At 45.2% G+C, this 14,558-nt stretch overlaps 1 protein-coding gene across 1 annotated transcript; it reads right to left on the minus strand.

Moving 5' to 3' along the window:
* Positions 1–508: 508 nt before the first annotated feature.
* On the minus strand, positions 509–13,997 carry UBE2M (ubiquitin conjugating enzyme E2 M). Its single transcript, XM_082195626.1, has 6 exons — positions 13,739–13,997; positions 12,383–12,477; positions 9,424–9,462; positions 5,959–6,062; positions 5,206–5,269; positions 509–1,583 (listed from the first exon to the last, which is right to left on the minus strand). The coding sequence occupies exons 1-6, from the start codon at positions 13,845–13,847 to the stop codon at positions 1,443–1,445; spliced, it is 552 nt and encodes a 183-aa protein (XP_082051752.1). The 5' UTR covers positions 13,848–13,997; the 3' UTR covers positions 509–1,442.
* Positions 13,998–14,558: the final 561 nt, after the last annotated feature.

Below are 14,558 nucleotides of genomic sequence, written 5' to 3' on the forward strand. Positions count from 1 at the left end.
TTGCACTAGGAATCATACATCTTTCGTGGGATATTTGGATTTGGCTGTTGCGCTATGCCAAGAGCAAGGCTCTTGCTGGCAGAATGGCTGTTGCCTGAGCAGACTGACACAATTAGGCATCGTCCTGAATCTCGCTCATAGAGAGAGACCCAACCCTTGATTTGCTTTTAATTTTTGAAGGTGTCCTAACGCAGAACTGAACCAAGTCTTCAAAGGAATAAAATAAGGTGGGGAGGTGAAGTTTTTCGCAAAAGGTATAGTTTCTATAGCCCCTCTTCGGCACACACGTCCAACTCTTCCCCCCACCCTTCCTTCCTTGGATCATCTCGTTTCCAGCAATGCAAGAAGCACACAGGATCTGCTTGTCTCAGTGGATGGCACATGGGGGGCTGAAGAAAACTGCATCCTATGCAAGGCGTTCCTATGGACACTGGACTTCACTTTCCCCTCCCGCTCACCAGGGCAGAAGGAAGCAGAAGACAAGAGAGAGAGAGAGGCAAGGGGCCAATTGAGTGTGCTAACATTCCCCTTTAATAACCCGACACACTAGAAGTACAGTGGCTTTATTTTGGCCAGGGGCTCGCAGGAGTCACTGGAGAGGCAGAGAGTGTTCGTTGCTGGGCAGGCCCTGGTGGACACAGTTGGGAGACAGCGCTGCCCCCCATTACATTTTTACTACTACTATTATTATTAGCACTGGTTGTTTTGGTTGTGGTTTTTTTATTTTTCCTTAAAAACCAGACACACAAGTGAGTTGATTCTAAAAGGAATATTCCAGGCCTGACCCAGCCTCCCCAGAGCCACGGCGCCTGGGGCAGGATGGAGATGGCTCAACACCCCCTCTCAGCCTCCCAGACTCACCCAGCCCTCGAGAGCCTCCCCTGTGTAATAAATAGTTATGCTCGGAAGCCGTGGTGCCCAGCAAGGGAGGAGGAAAGGAGAGGCAAATGGCCTGCGGATCATGCAGTGCAGTTATACCACACTGCAGGCAGGGGGTACCAGAGCACAGAGGGAGCCTTCTGTTCTTAGCAGCAAAACCACAGCCCCCAGAAAGGCAAACGGGTACCATCATGGGGTCCCGCACACCCAGCCCCATGGGGCAGGTGGCTACCCCAATGCGGTGGGGCATGGCAGAGAAGCAGCAGTAACCTCACCCCTCGCCCCGCAGCAGCACACAGGGAGAGTGGCAAGAAAGGTACGAGGGTTTAGTGAGGCGGCAGCTGCTGGGGCCCCAGGATGGCAGTTGGGGGGGGGGAGAGGAAGGCGAGCAGGTGGGGCGAGGAAGCAGGGAAAGGAGGATGGAGGGGGCCTCCTGCCAATTTCTGACTCCTGTGCCCCCCTTGGTGGCTGAAGGCAGCGGTGTTGGCAGAGTCCCTTAGGAGAGCTGGAAGGGAGATGAAGGGGCATGGGGAGGGCAGGTTTGTGCCCGGAGCCGGTCAGTTCTATTTGAGGCAGCGTTCAAAGTAGGTGGAGCCAATGTAGCCGCCCCGCATGGAGCGCTGGACGTTCTGCTCAAACAGGCGTCTGTTGTTCTGGAGGACTTCAGCAGCCTCTTTGTTCAGGGGGTCTTCAGGGTTTGGCTCCTGTGAGGAGGGATGAAAACCTCTATTATTAAATGCCAAAGAGATCTGCAGCACCTTCAAAGACAAGGACTCATTATGGCACAAGCTTTCATGGAGCAGAGTCCACTTCGTCAGATGCAAGATTAAATGCCAACCCGCATTCCTGTTCTGTTACCTGTTCACAGAGCTGCCTGGGGCTCACTCGACTCTTCCCCCCCCCCCCCATCACAAATCCCCATTTCCATAATAGAGTGCAGATGCCTTACTCATGGTCCAAGATGAATACCTGATGTTCTAGAGCAGGGGTGGAGAATCCCTTTGAGCAGGCAGGGTGAATCCAAAAGCAGCCATCCCTACGTGGGCCACTTTTAAGGGGTGGGCAAGTCCATCCAGCTGTCAATCACCAGTCAAATGACATCAGGCAGACCAGTGTTTACCAGGAAGAAGCAGGGCTTGCACTTGAACACTGAATCTGAACTGCACCCAAGTCCCACTGCGAAGAAACAACAGGGAGCGTGCTCTAAGCCATGCGCTCCCAATTGTTGCTTGTCAGATGAACTTGCATTTGGCAGTGTTTAAATTCAGAGCTGAATTAAAGTCCCGCTCTTGGCAGTGATCGGCTCCACTCAGGAACTCCTACTGGGAGCTCCCAAATGGAGCTTATCTCAGCAGAGCTAACTTTCAGTGCTGAATTCAAAAGGCACCAAGCACAAGCCATGCTGGCAATGGAGAAAAGCAGGAGCACAATCAAAGGCTCCTGGTTGTTCCTTTGCATACATGCTTTAGCTACCCAACAGTTAATGCCACTCAACTACATGTGGATATGGCTGAGGAAAAGCAATCTCTGAAATGGAATTAGGGACCCTGGAGCACCTAGTCCAGCACAGAGGCTGGAGATTCCCCTTGCCTGTTCTAGGAATAACAAGAGGGGCTTCGGGGAAGACAGCTGGAGAAGTGAAAGATAAATATTGAAGCTAAAGCACATTTAAGATTGGTGCGCTAAAACAAGAACTGGGGGCATCACCGCTTTTAGAATAATTATTCCCACAGAACTGGAACTAGCTAAAAAGGTAGCATTCAACTCCTGCATTGAAGGGCAAGAAGATCAATTGGTTGGCAGATCAACCCAGACCCAAGAGTAGGCCCACCTACAGAGAAAAAACATACAAGTTTAATAGCAGGGTTTGACTACATGCTCTACAGCATGTCAAACCCTGTTTGATATCTTATTAACATCATCTGCACACCATTTTCATCAGTGTGGCTGATGCCCAACTTCTCCTAAAAGATTGCATTTCCTCAAGCAATTTCCCTCCAATATGAAGGAAAATGAAGGCATTCCCTAAAACCATGCCTTGGATAAGCGGCTAGAAAAGACACAGCAACAGCTATAGCAGGCAATGGATAACCCAGCATAATCATGTGGCAAAAGCCCTTCCCATGCCACCATTTACAACTTGATACCGCCAACGGCACAAAAGGTCCCCCGGGTTCTGTCTCTAGTGAATCACATGAAGTGGCCTTCAGTTTCAGTGATGAGAAGAGGCTTCCAACCTCTGGGTTTGCATTGCTCCAGGGGCTGAGGTTCTCTTGTTATTATAGCAAGCCTCCTCCTTTTCCTTCCCCTCCCCGTCAAACAGAGAGAACATTTGAGGCTATCCTATTGTAGCATCACCTTCCAGCATCACCTCTTGCACTTAGCAGGGAGGGAAATACAAAAGGAGTGGGGCAAAGTAAGTCCACAGAAGCCTCTGAAAGGCTTCATGCAAGGAACTCGGGGGGAAGGGCAGGAATACATCTGCAAGCCTACAGAAATAGCATAATAACCTCTAGCAACCTCAGCAACAATCACAAATGTAGGAACTGATGTATAGCAACACGCTGTGTTTCCCCATTACGTTGGCACTTTGCCTCCTGACCTCATGAAAGCACTTGCAGGGATGGTTTCCAGGAGAGGCTTGAATCTGCCTAGAAACAGCCCACACCACCTGAGAGATGCCAGCCTCTCACCATGAATCTGTCTCCTAGGAGACAGTGTGCTACACCCTCTTCCTCTACACTCTTTGGACACAAGGTCAACTAAGGCTTTTAGAACTACCAGGGCACATGACCTCAAATGTTCCTCTGCCTCTCACCCTGCCAATGAGAGTTGTAACCGAATAACTGGGTCAGTTTCAGCTTCCCCATGCCCTGAAGCAAAGAAGCTCCAAGCCTATTTGAGTAAAAAAATGATCACCATTCTCCAATTCAGCTCCAAAAGCACAGAATAGACCAAAAAGCATGGCAAGTCTGGGTTGAGAGTTATGAGACATTATGGTATATCATTTCACTTTCTGACAACTATGCAGGGAGGGAGCATGACAACAAGATCTACAGTTGTCAGAAGGGTTGAGAGACACAACCCGGAGGAACAGCAGCACCAGCTATATTGCAAATCCACGCAAGTCAGGCTGTATAAAAAATGATTTAAATGCCTTAAAACGGCAAAAACTTTTTAAATCAGAGTTTTAAAAAAAGTTATATTAAGCACCCCTTTAAAATAACCTGGTTTTTCAGAATACAATAGAATAAATATTGATGTAATACAAACAGGTCTTTTAAAGCTGGATCCCCGATTAAAAGCAATGAATTAAAGCTTAATTTTCTATGTAAAATTATAATCCAAGAGCAAAAAATGTGGGTACCTTGCAGACCAGCATTACAGGCCTCATTGCTCCTGGAATGTGTTTATTGTATGCACGGTGAGTATTTATAGACTTTCTGCCCAGTAACTACCACTTACTGCATATGGAAAGTTGGTGGTACTTGGTCACCAGGGAAGTAATTTGTGTGCCCTTACACATGTACAGAAAGCTAAACAAAACTACTTAATTTTACAAACTGTCTCTGATTTAAGGAGAGACTGAAATTCTGTGTATACTTACCTAGGAGAAAACCCCATTAAGATAGCAAGACTTGCATTTTAGTAAACATGCACAAGACTGCACTAATAGATTTTGTAGTGGAAAATGCATCAGGGGGTGGATGACGAGAGGTTTCCAGATTATGCTCCTGGGGCTTCATCTTATTACAAACAGGTATGTTTTCACTGTTACAACCACATATTAATATGCATAACTGTTTAGGAAATAAATGTATTAGGAAGCTAAAACAAGATTTCAGTCAGTGCCCTTCAACCATGGGTTCCCAGATGTTACTGGACTACAACTCTTATTTTTCGTCATTGGCGAAAATGGCTGCGGAATATGGGAGCTGCAGTCTACTGGCATCAGGTGACACAAGGATGAAGAACACTGGTTTACGCCAAGCTACCCTGGATCAGAGGCTGTCAGAGCAAGGCCTCATAATGCTTCTTTGTCAAAACTGTCAAGTACACTGCTGTGCAAAGGCAAATCCCCATCTCAAGCTATTCTTGAAGGCTGACAGACAGCACAATACACACATATAAAGCCCAAACTGCCTTTACCTTATGCACACCCTGTCTCACACTAACACCCACAGAATCATCAAGCCAGTGCTGCATTTCTTCTACCTTCTGTGCCGTGTGTCTCCCATACCTACACCCACACTTTCTGCTCAGGCTCAAGTGAGGAAAGACATGTTTCTTCCTGCGTTTTCTACTTTCAACTTCACACATACTCACCAAGAAGAGATACTGCAGGCCATAAATTATAGAGTTTATTGTTAGTACAGGCTTCCAGTCCTCTCTGTGTGAGAGAGAGAAAAAAAAGTGAGTGTACGGAAAGGAAAACCTCCCAAAAGGAGTAATAACAGCAGACTGAAATGTAGGGTAGGATTCAGGATTTATTTATTTTTTTAAAAAAAAATTAATCTTAAGTCAAGTCATATTGAGATGCTTTTTGTATAAGGCAAACAACAAATGTCATAAATAATAAGATCACTGTGTGGCACTGCACCAAACAGGTTGAAGAAGCAATTTCCCTAAGGACCAGAACATTATGTTTAAAATCTTAATGCTTGAAGGGACATATAGTAGAACTCTATTACCGAAACACATTTGAATAAAATTCTTAAACCCCATAAAAAATAGCGCAAGAACAGGCCTCAGTACTGTCAAGCTAGTTCCGAACTTTTACTCTCCTTGGTTCTCAGTTGTTTGTTCACATCAATGCAGTTCTATCAAAGTCCAGCAAATCAACTGATTATTATTATTACGAAGGCAAAAGCAGGGAATGTTACTGATGACCCAAAATGAAAATAATGTTTTCATATCCAATTGAAAAAATGTTAGGGTAATCAATAGGGAGACATAGTGATGATGCTTGGCATATGTGGTTACTTTATAATTTTAGAGAAGTTCACCGACAGCTGCAGAAAAACAATATATAGAAGTGAATGGAATATAGGGCTTAGGACAGCAGAGCAGTCTCTGTACCTGAGGATATTTAGGCAGACATTGCCTTCTAGGTCTATGTTGGGATGATACACCATGGTCTCACACTTCACCTTGGGTGGGTCATGTGGGTACCCTTGTCCCACCTGCAAATGAAATACAAGAAAAATAAGAGCTGTTGGCCTCCTTGGGTTCATTATAAGACATTCCATAATGCACAGCAAAAGCTTAAGATTACCAGTCACAAAATCCTGGACACACATAAGCCATACCTAGCAGATCAACTTCTCTCATACCAACAAGCTAATTTCCTAACATGGTATCTTATCTTCATACACTCTAGGTTTTGCAACCTGTTTGCCCTAGGTCACAGGGTGTAGAACCTGCAAGACTCCTTATCTTGTTAAGACTACAACTCTCATCAAACCTAGCCACAATGCCCAATGGTGAGGAACAATGAGAAGTGTAGTCCCGCAATATTTGCTGAGTGATAGGTTCCCCACCTCTCCTCTAGGAAGTTTGTCCCAAAGACATGCAAATATAGTTGTACCTTGGAAGTCGAACAGAATCCGTTCCGGAAGTCTGTTCGACTTCCAAAACATTCAGAAACCAAAGTGCAGCTTCTGATGGGCTGCTCCTAGGAAGCTCTGTCGGACGATCGGCTTCCAAAAATAGTTCGCCAACTGGAACACTCACTTGCGGGTTTGCAGCATTCAGGAGCCAAAACGTTCGAGAACTAAGCTGTTTGAAAACCAAGGTATGACTGTAATCAAGTCATTCCTCGAAGCACTTAATGTACCATCTTCTATTAGAAATCTCTGGCATCTCTTATTCATGTGTGCAGTGCAACACTGGTTCCAGAAGCAAACAGGTGCTTCTATAGAATGCCTTTCAGACAGTAATTGTGTATATTTATTTTGTCAATTGCCTGGGGAATATGACTCAAGGATCGTATAAACAAACACTTTTAAATAAATAAAATCAAGGAAACTGCTGAGTTGCTGAAACGGTGAGATCCAGATCTTTGTGAGTGGAGACACTGGGAGGCTCCAACAGAAAAGGTGAAGGGAAGAAGCCCAACATGCTCTCAAAATACAGAGATCTATGTCTGTTTTAAATTAGGTTGAGAGAAATGCTTCCAATGTCTTCAGGAAAGAAACAGCTTTAAAATCAAATTTGATAGCTTGATAGTAGAAGGAACCACCTTGGTGACAGATTTTATTGTGGATTAAGCTTCAAGAACCAATGGGCTATATAGAGAATACAGTGGTGCCTCGCAAGACGAAAAGAATTCGTTCTGCGAGTCTTTTCGTCTTGCGATGTTTTTCGTCTTGCGAAGCATGGTCCGTCGCAACTGCGCCTCTTCAAGCGGCTTTTAAAAAAAAGCGCAAGACGTTTTCGTCTTGCGAAGCAAGCCCATAGGGAAATTCGTCTAGCGAAGCAACGCAAAAACGGAAAACCCTTTCGTCTAGCGAGTTTTTCGTCTTGCGAGGCATTCGTCTTGCGGGGCACCACTGCATGTTGTTGGGACTGGATTGTGGAGACCCAGGAACAATCCCTCAATCAACCAAGCAGCTCCATGGGTGCCTTATGACGAGTAACCAGCACCCAGCCAGGCCTATCCCACGTGGCTCTTACAATAATCAAACAGCAGGTGAGGGAGGAAGAAGAACCATGCAGAACACCCTGAAGGGTGGCATAAAAATACAATTACAGCCAACATTTATGTATCAAGCCCAACTGACAAAGGAAGGGAAATCTTGGGGCCCACACACAATTACGAACACCCTCACTACATTTTTAGAAACGTTCCAGGGTTCTTCCCATTACTGCTGTCTTTAAATAGCCAAAATTAAAGCTAATTTTAATTGTTTACATTTCATACTTTTGTCACTTTCCCCCTCTAGTCAAGAAAGATGAATAATGAGCAGAAAAACCCTTCACCATGGCAGGCAGCCCCTTTTCTAACTCCTCTACATCCTCATCAGAACTCCTAATTTCTACTGACAGCTCTGGCTCATTGGGAAAGTTCTCAGTACATTTTAAGAATTGCCAAGACAGCGCAGAGGCCTAAACAGCACCGAGTTTCTTTCCTCTTTCACCTCCAAGTTCAAAACAAGCCAGGTTCCTTGCCAAGCTACACACCCAACATTTTTCTTCATTTGCATCACTTAGCCCAGCTGCTGCTGGGCTTTCACAGAAATGGCCCTGACATGGAGAGAGAAGATCCACCTTGAGTACTTTTTACTGGAAAGGCAGGGTTAAAAAAAATAAAACTTCTAACAAATAAATAAATAAATAAATAAAGAGGGTCAGAGCTGTACAGGATACATTTCAGCTACCCTTTTGTTTTGATTCATTAGTAGCCTGTGTGCTCACTGATCTTCTCAGAACTAGGTGTTTTTTAAAAGTGAAACAGAAAGTTTAAATGAAAGCAAAGATTGCAGGGATGCCAGATTCTGAGCAATGGAATGTGCACCCCAGATATATTAACTCAAGACCAATGGGGCTAAACATTAGGTGCTATGAGATACCCCGATTTGGAAGCAGGTATGTTTTAAAGTGAGAAGAACTTCCTAGATCACTTTTTTTAAAAATCTGGTTTATAAACCTCATGTTTCGAGGGGCTGGAAAGTTTGAAAACACAAAACAATGTTTACTAGATGATCAGAACCAGGGCAGCCTTTCCCTTCTATGTTTTCAGATCGCAACTTCCATCAGCCCCAGACAGCATGGCCAATGGTCAGGGATGATGCAAGCTGTAGTCCAAAACATTTGATGGGCAGCAGGCAGAACAAGAGAATTCCCACAAGGGCTCCTCAATCCAGCACATTTCTTGGCTAAAGTCACTTCAAACTCTAAAAAAATATATATTTTTAAGTTTGGTAAAAGCAGCAACAGTAAAAAACAAACAAACAAGCAGCCCCCAAATCCCAAACAATGCATGTAGCTGCAGAATTTCTTCTACACAAAGAAGCAGAATTTCTTCAATTTATAAATCATTCAGCAACCATGTCTTCAAGCACAGACCATCCCCCAGTTTGAGGTTCTCTAAGTAGGAAGTCTTATATCAGGATACAGCCCATTTAGGACATGCCTTCAATCCCTCCCCAATCATTCTCCCTTGGTTGTTGTTTTTTGGGGGTGTTTATTTCTTTTAAAAAAGGTCTCTCTTTCCCATCAAGCGGTTTTCCCTGAACCAGGCAGCTTTGAGGCAGAAAAACAAGGACAAACCCTGTCCTGCTGCCCCACCTCATTCCCAGTCATGCTTGGATCTACGTTCATAAAATCGACCACATTGGTACTTTTACTCATCTACATGGCTGTTGACACAATATATAGCCTCTTATAACTAGCCTGAGTAAAAAAGGGTGGCTAAAATGCAGTGAAAAGCAGGCAGTTTGATAGTGTGCCAAGACAAACTCCTACAACCAAACGTATACCTCCACCACACCACCCCGTTAAAAGCCTGGGGCTTGGACAAGAGAAAACAGGGTGGTTACTTACTTTAAAACTGAAAACGAATTTCCCACCTTTATAGAAGCCCTGCAAGGCAAAAATTTAAACATTTTAAGCAACTTTGGCTCCATATAAAAGAGAACAAGATTCACCTTTTTGGGTGGGGGAAGGCAAGTTAATGATAAAACATTTTAATCAACTCTAGAATCCCTCATCCAAACAGTCAAAATTAAATGTGTAGAGCAAGGTGATTAACGCTTCATAAATCTCTGCACTTTTGCAAACCCAGTATTCTGAATGTACAGCTAATTTTCCCAAACCAGAAAACAAAATGGTAAACTATTTGGGAAATCAGGCGTGGGTGGAAATTCTGATGTGCTAAAATGTGTTTATGTGCACAGAAGCTCAGAAGAGAGACTTTGAACCATAGTGGAAGGACTGTGTTTAGCAGAGGTGCTTTTTCTCTATTTTCCACCATCTACCAACACTTATCAGTATCCTTGACTGCAAAAAACCCTTTGTCTGAAAATGCAAACAAAGATTCTCAGGTTTTTTAGTTGAGGCTTTCAGTAATGGCCAGCACCAATCATCACAGATTACTACTTATTGTGCCACCCCAGCAGGGCTCCAACTTTCAGTGCTTGCTTCAGATGGTGGAAGGCAACAATGAATGGTGACTCATGGCCCCAGTTTTTGAAACAGTAAATATACACAAGGCAGCTTCCTCCTGTAATTTTCACAAAAACATGAAAACCGAATGTGCGCCTATGTGACACCTACTCTGAGGAACCCCGGGCCTTGTTCGTTTGCCATATCACCATGAGGAAAAGGTACATTCTGAAAGAAGTTTCCTAAAATGAAGTGCTATCAACAGACATCTCAAAATAAGAATCAATCCAAAAATGTTCCATGTACCAAGTTTATCATACAGTGGTGCCCCGCAAGACGAATGCCTCGCTAGACGAAAAACTCGCTAGACGAAAGAGTTTTCCGTTTTGGAGGTGCTTCGCAAAACGAATCTCCTATGGGCTTGCTTCGCAAGACGTCTTGCGAGTTCCTGCAGGTTTTTTTCCCCTTCCCCCCTTTTTCTAAACCGCTTATCAGCTGATCCGATAAGCTGATAAGCCGCTAATAGCGCTAATCCATCAACGGGCTTGCTTCGCAAGACAAAAAAACCACTAGACGAAGAGAATCACAAAACAGATTCTTTTCGTCTTGTGAGGCACCACTGTATCAGCCAATACTTGAAATCTGCGCAAATCAAATGCCAGATTTGATGGTCTGTGGCCCAAAGTCAGTTACGCATAATTCATCTCCTTCTTTCATCTCACAGCTCACACTTTAACCCACCACACGCAGGGTTACAATGCCAAACACACAGGTAGAGAAAAACACCACTGTCTGAAGTTTAGTACACCTGTGCTCAAATCAACCATTGCCCAAGATAAGAGAGAACTGCAGCCAGAGTATGTGTATGTAGTTGAAATTGCAAGCAGTACTGCCTGAAAAAAATGCTCATATGAACATGCAACGGAATAGTAGGGAATATGGCCAATTAGTTCTGGTTACATGGAATTAGCTAAACCAGGAGAGTCTGCACACTTGAGTACAGCAAAGGCCTAGAACAGGAAAATAAAGATTCACTGTAATTCATCTTGATCATTTCAATAACACACATATGAAGTGTATAAAACATGCTGAACTCCCCTTTAGGGACAGCATGCCAAGGCAGATAAAAAATAAGCACTACAAAATGCTAAGGTATGGTTAATCTTACCTCTCGTGCTGATAAAATATATATTGCACTAATATGGATGTATTAAAACATTTTATCCTTTCTTTTTGGCCTAGCAGGTCTCCAAGGTGGCTCAATGTGAAAAATTAAACAATCAAAACACACAATCAACTACAAGACAGGAAAAACAAGGTAACAAACAGCAAAATTAAATAAGCAGTAGAAACTTAAGTAATTCCTTGCAGACATTAACAGATAGAACAGGATTCTAGAGATCTTGGCTTTAAATCTAAGAATGAGGAGCAAAGGGGCAGAGAAGGAACCTTCCCACAGGGTAGGTGGTTAACCTGTGGTCTTTCAGTTTTTGTCAGACTACAACTTCCATCATCCCTGGCCACAATGATGGAAGTTTTAATCCATCACCCTCTGGAGAACCATAAGTTAATCACCCCTGCTGGAGAGCATTCCCACGGCCAAGACTCTTCTGGATCCTAGACAGCATAGGGATCCTGGACAGTGCTTCTGAAAAAGATCTTTTAAAGTGTGGGTAGCTTCATGTGATATTGTTGGACTTTTGTATTCTGGATCAAGGAAGCTAACTTGTGCCCCTGAAATTTGTAAGATGTCAAAGTGAAATTAAAATAAAATAAAATACCCACTTACTTGGCATGCATTTTGTACCTGATATTTTAAGTTTTGGGAGCATCTCAATTATTTTACCTAGAAGCAACAAGCTGGTGGGCACAGAGGCTGGGCAGGTAGATTACAGCCTCCATGGTACGGAATGAGGATAAAAGGTATAGGTAAGAAAGAGGTCAAGATAGATTTAAAAATAGGAAACATAAGAGAGTTCTATGGGAGAGGGAAGGTTGGAGCATCCCTGATCACTGGTGTCACTTAAGACACAGTCCTTAAGCAATTCAAAATGCCACCACAGCCCCGACTAGAAACATTTTTTAAAAGTAGAAAAATCAATGACGTAGGGCCGGAACGGTGATGCAGGCAAGTTCAACAATAGATTCCTTGCACAGGTTTCTTACACAGGCAGAATAAAAAGAAAAGCAGCCAGATCTTAGAATTCTGTCAACCTCATGGTGGTGGATATCATCTCCTGTCAACTGATGCAAGATTCCTCCCTGCTTTAGTTGTACCTTAGAATTGTGCTATTATGCAATGGAGTTTCCTGGCACACCCACCAAGCCTTTCTATGGTGACAAACAGAATGGCAAGCCCCAGCAGAGCGTCTGGCTACATGACTCCTCTCTCACTTACCTCATCAGGGCAGATAACTAGCTTGAAGTTGAGGAGGTCATCCTGGTCTGAAAAGTCTATTTCGCATGTTTTCGGCAAATTCAATTCATTAATATCTGGGAGGAAAAGCAGAAGTGGTCAGTTGCAGGGACAGACTACTTCGTGAGACTAGTGATCAGACCAAAACCAAAATAAACCTCCCACTTTTTAAATCAAAATCTATTCCTATCTCTTTTTCCCAGTGGCCTTGCAATCTTTGTGATTTGCTGAAATGAGGTGCCATTTCATTTTTTTAAAAATTAGAAAAAGGGGGCACAGAAATACCATCAGCTTCCTGGTCACAAGTCATGAACAATAAGAAATGCTTCCATCTGAATACAAGTCCATGCTAGCATGTTGGAAATATAGATCTATGGAACCGTATGCAAAAATTAAAAAGAGTGACGGGTGTGTATGTACAAGAGCTGGCAACTACCTATGAGTAATCAAACACGGAAGGGGACCTGAAGATTTGTTTCATTTCTCACTCTAAGACAAAACGGGGGAAGAGCTTATTTTAAGAACTATATACTTAGTTCTCTGTTAGATGGGGCCCAAGAAGAATGAGGTTCAAATTCTTGCTCAGCCATTAAGCTCCCTAAAGATGGCCTCTCTTAGCCTATTTGAAGTCATAGATTTGCCATAGGGGTAAAAATGTGAAGACACAATGGGTGCCACCCTGAGTTGCCTGGAGAAAGACAGGATAGAAAAAAAGCAGTAATAAATAAGTAAATATATAGTCTGATCAAGGGCCCCAGGACTCAAACGAACACAAGACCACTTGGGCATGAAACAGTGCTTTGGCATCATCATCCAAAGAGGCACTGCTCATCCAACACTTCCTCAGGCTTGAATTTCAGAATTCCAACCCGGAGTATGTACCCCAATATCTCTTACCCACAGTCACTTAAGACAGTGGGCACTCTCCAGTTCCAAGTTTCACCTCTGCCACTCCCTTAGGCGGCATTTATTGTAGTTTGCACCGTGGGGGTACAGATGCTCTAAAACAACAATAAAGAGGCAGCATTTGGAAAGCCCACCCAGCTCTGCCACGCTAGTCATACTGTCCTACTAATAAAGCAAGTGAGCACCTCTTTATCAGCAGTGCATAAACTATTTTAGCTTCTTCTTCTTTTCCCCCCAAATTGCAAGCCCCTCATATCCCCAGGAGAGAGGGGCACCGTCCTCTTAAAACATTCTTCTCACTTGCTGTGTGCACAGAGACTACGTAGTAGGACCGATCTACAGCCCAGAGTGCCTATTATTATGCGTGTTTGTGTGATGGGGAGGACAAGGTACTTTCCCCCCTTTCCTTCCTTCCTTTCCCCCCTCCCCAACCTTTCTGGATGCGGAGCTGCGCGGCGGAGGCTTTCTTGCTGGAGCCCTTGGTGCCGCCGGCCGATTCCTCCTCCTTCTTCTGCTGCTTTAACGAGAAAAGCTTGATCATCCTGACTGTCTTGGCTGGCTGGCGGCGGCGTAGGGATGGCTGGCGGGTCTCTCGCCCTTCCGGCCGGGGCCTCTCCCACCCGGCTCCCGAGGCCCGGCCTGGCCCGTCTTGTTGGGGGGGAGAGGGAGGGGAGGGAGGGACGAGGGGGGAGGAGAGAGAGGGGAAAGAGGGAAGAGGGGGCGCCGGCGCCGGCCTGGCTCCCGAGGCCTGGCCTGGTCTGGCCCGCCGGGGTCGGCCGAGGGACGGGCCGGGGATGGAGGGGGGGAGAGAGGGAGGGAGCGGGGCAGGGAGAGGAGAAAGAGCGAGGGGGAGAAAAGAGAGAGAGGAGAGAAAGAGAAGGAAGGAGCGAAGGGGCCAAGAAACCGGGGCCGCCCCGCCTCAGAGCGCCGCCGCTTTTCCCTACTGCGGGCTCTGTTCGTGCGTGAGTGTGTGAGTGTGTCGGACGGCAACGGACAGCCCCCTTCGGCCCTTCCCGGAAGACTGTCGGCAACTTCCGCCTCACGCCCTCCAGCTCCGCCCGCCGTCTCTCCGGAAGCACTCGGGTCCTCCCGACGCTCGCTCGAAGCTCTCGGAACTCTCCGGAGCGGCCGTCGGTGATTTCCGGCTCCTCCTCTTCTTCTCTTTACCACAAGGCTCAGGGTAGTGGGGGGGGGGAGCCCCCGCCCCTATCTCAACGAGCCGTGGTGTGTGTGACGAAACGGCGTCGGCGCT

Source organism: Podarcis vaucheri, assembly GCF_965113315.1.
Source record: "Podarcis vaucheri genome assembly, chromosome: 13".
NCBI classification, from domain to species: Eukaryota; Metazoa; Chordata; class Lepidosauria; order Squamata; family Lacertidae; genus Podarcis; species Podarcis vaucheri.

Coding starts and splice junctions, on each gene's coding strand:
- UBE2M (XM_082195626.1), bottom strand. CDS start 13,847: ATGATCAAGCTTTTCTCGTTAAAGCAGCAGAAGAAGGAGGAGGAATCG. Junction 12,478..13,738: donor GCAGCTCCGCATCCAGAAAG/GTTGGGGAGGGG, acceptor TTTTCCTCCCAG/ATATTAATGAATTGAATTTG. Junction 5,270..5,958: donor GTCTGCCTAAATATCCTCAG/GTACAGAGACTG, acceptor TCTCTCACACAG/AGAGGACTGGAAGCCTGTAC.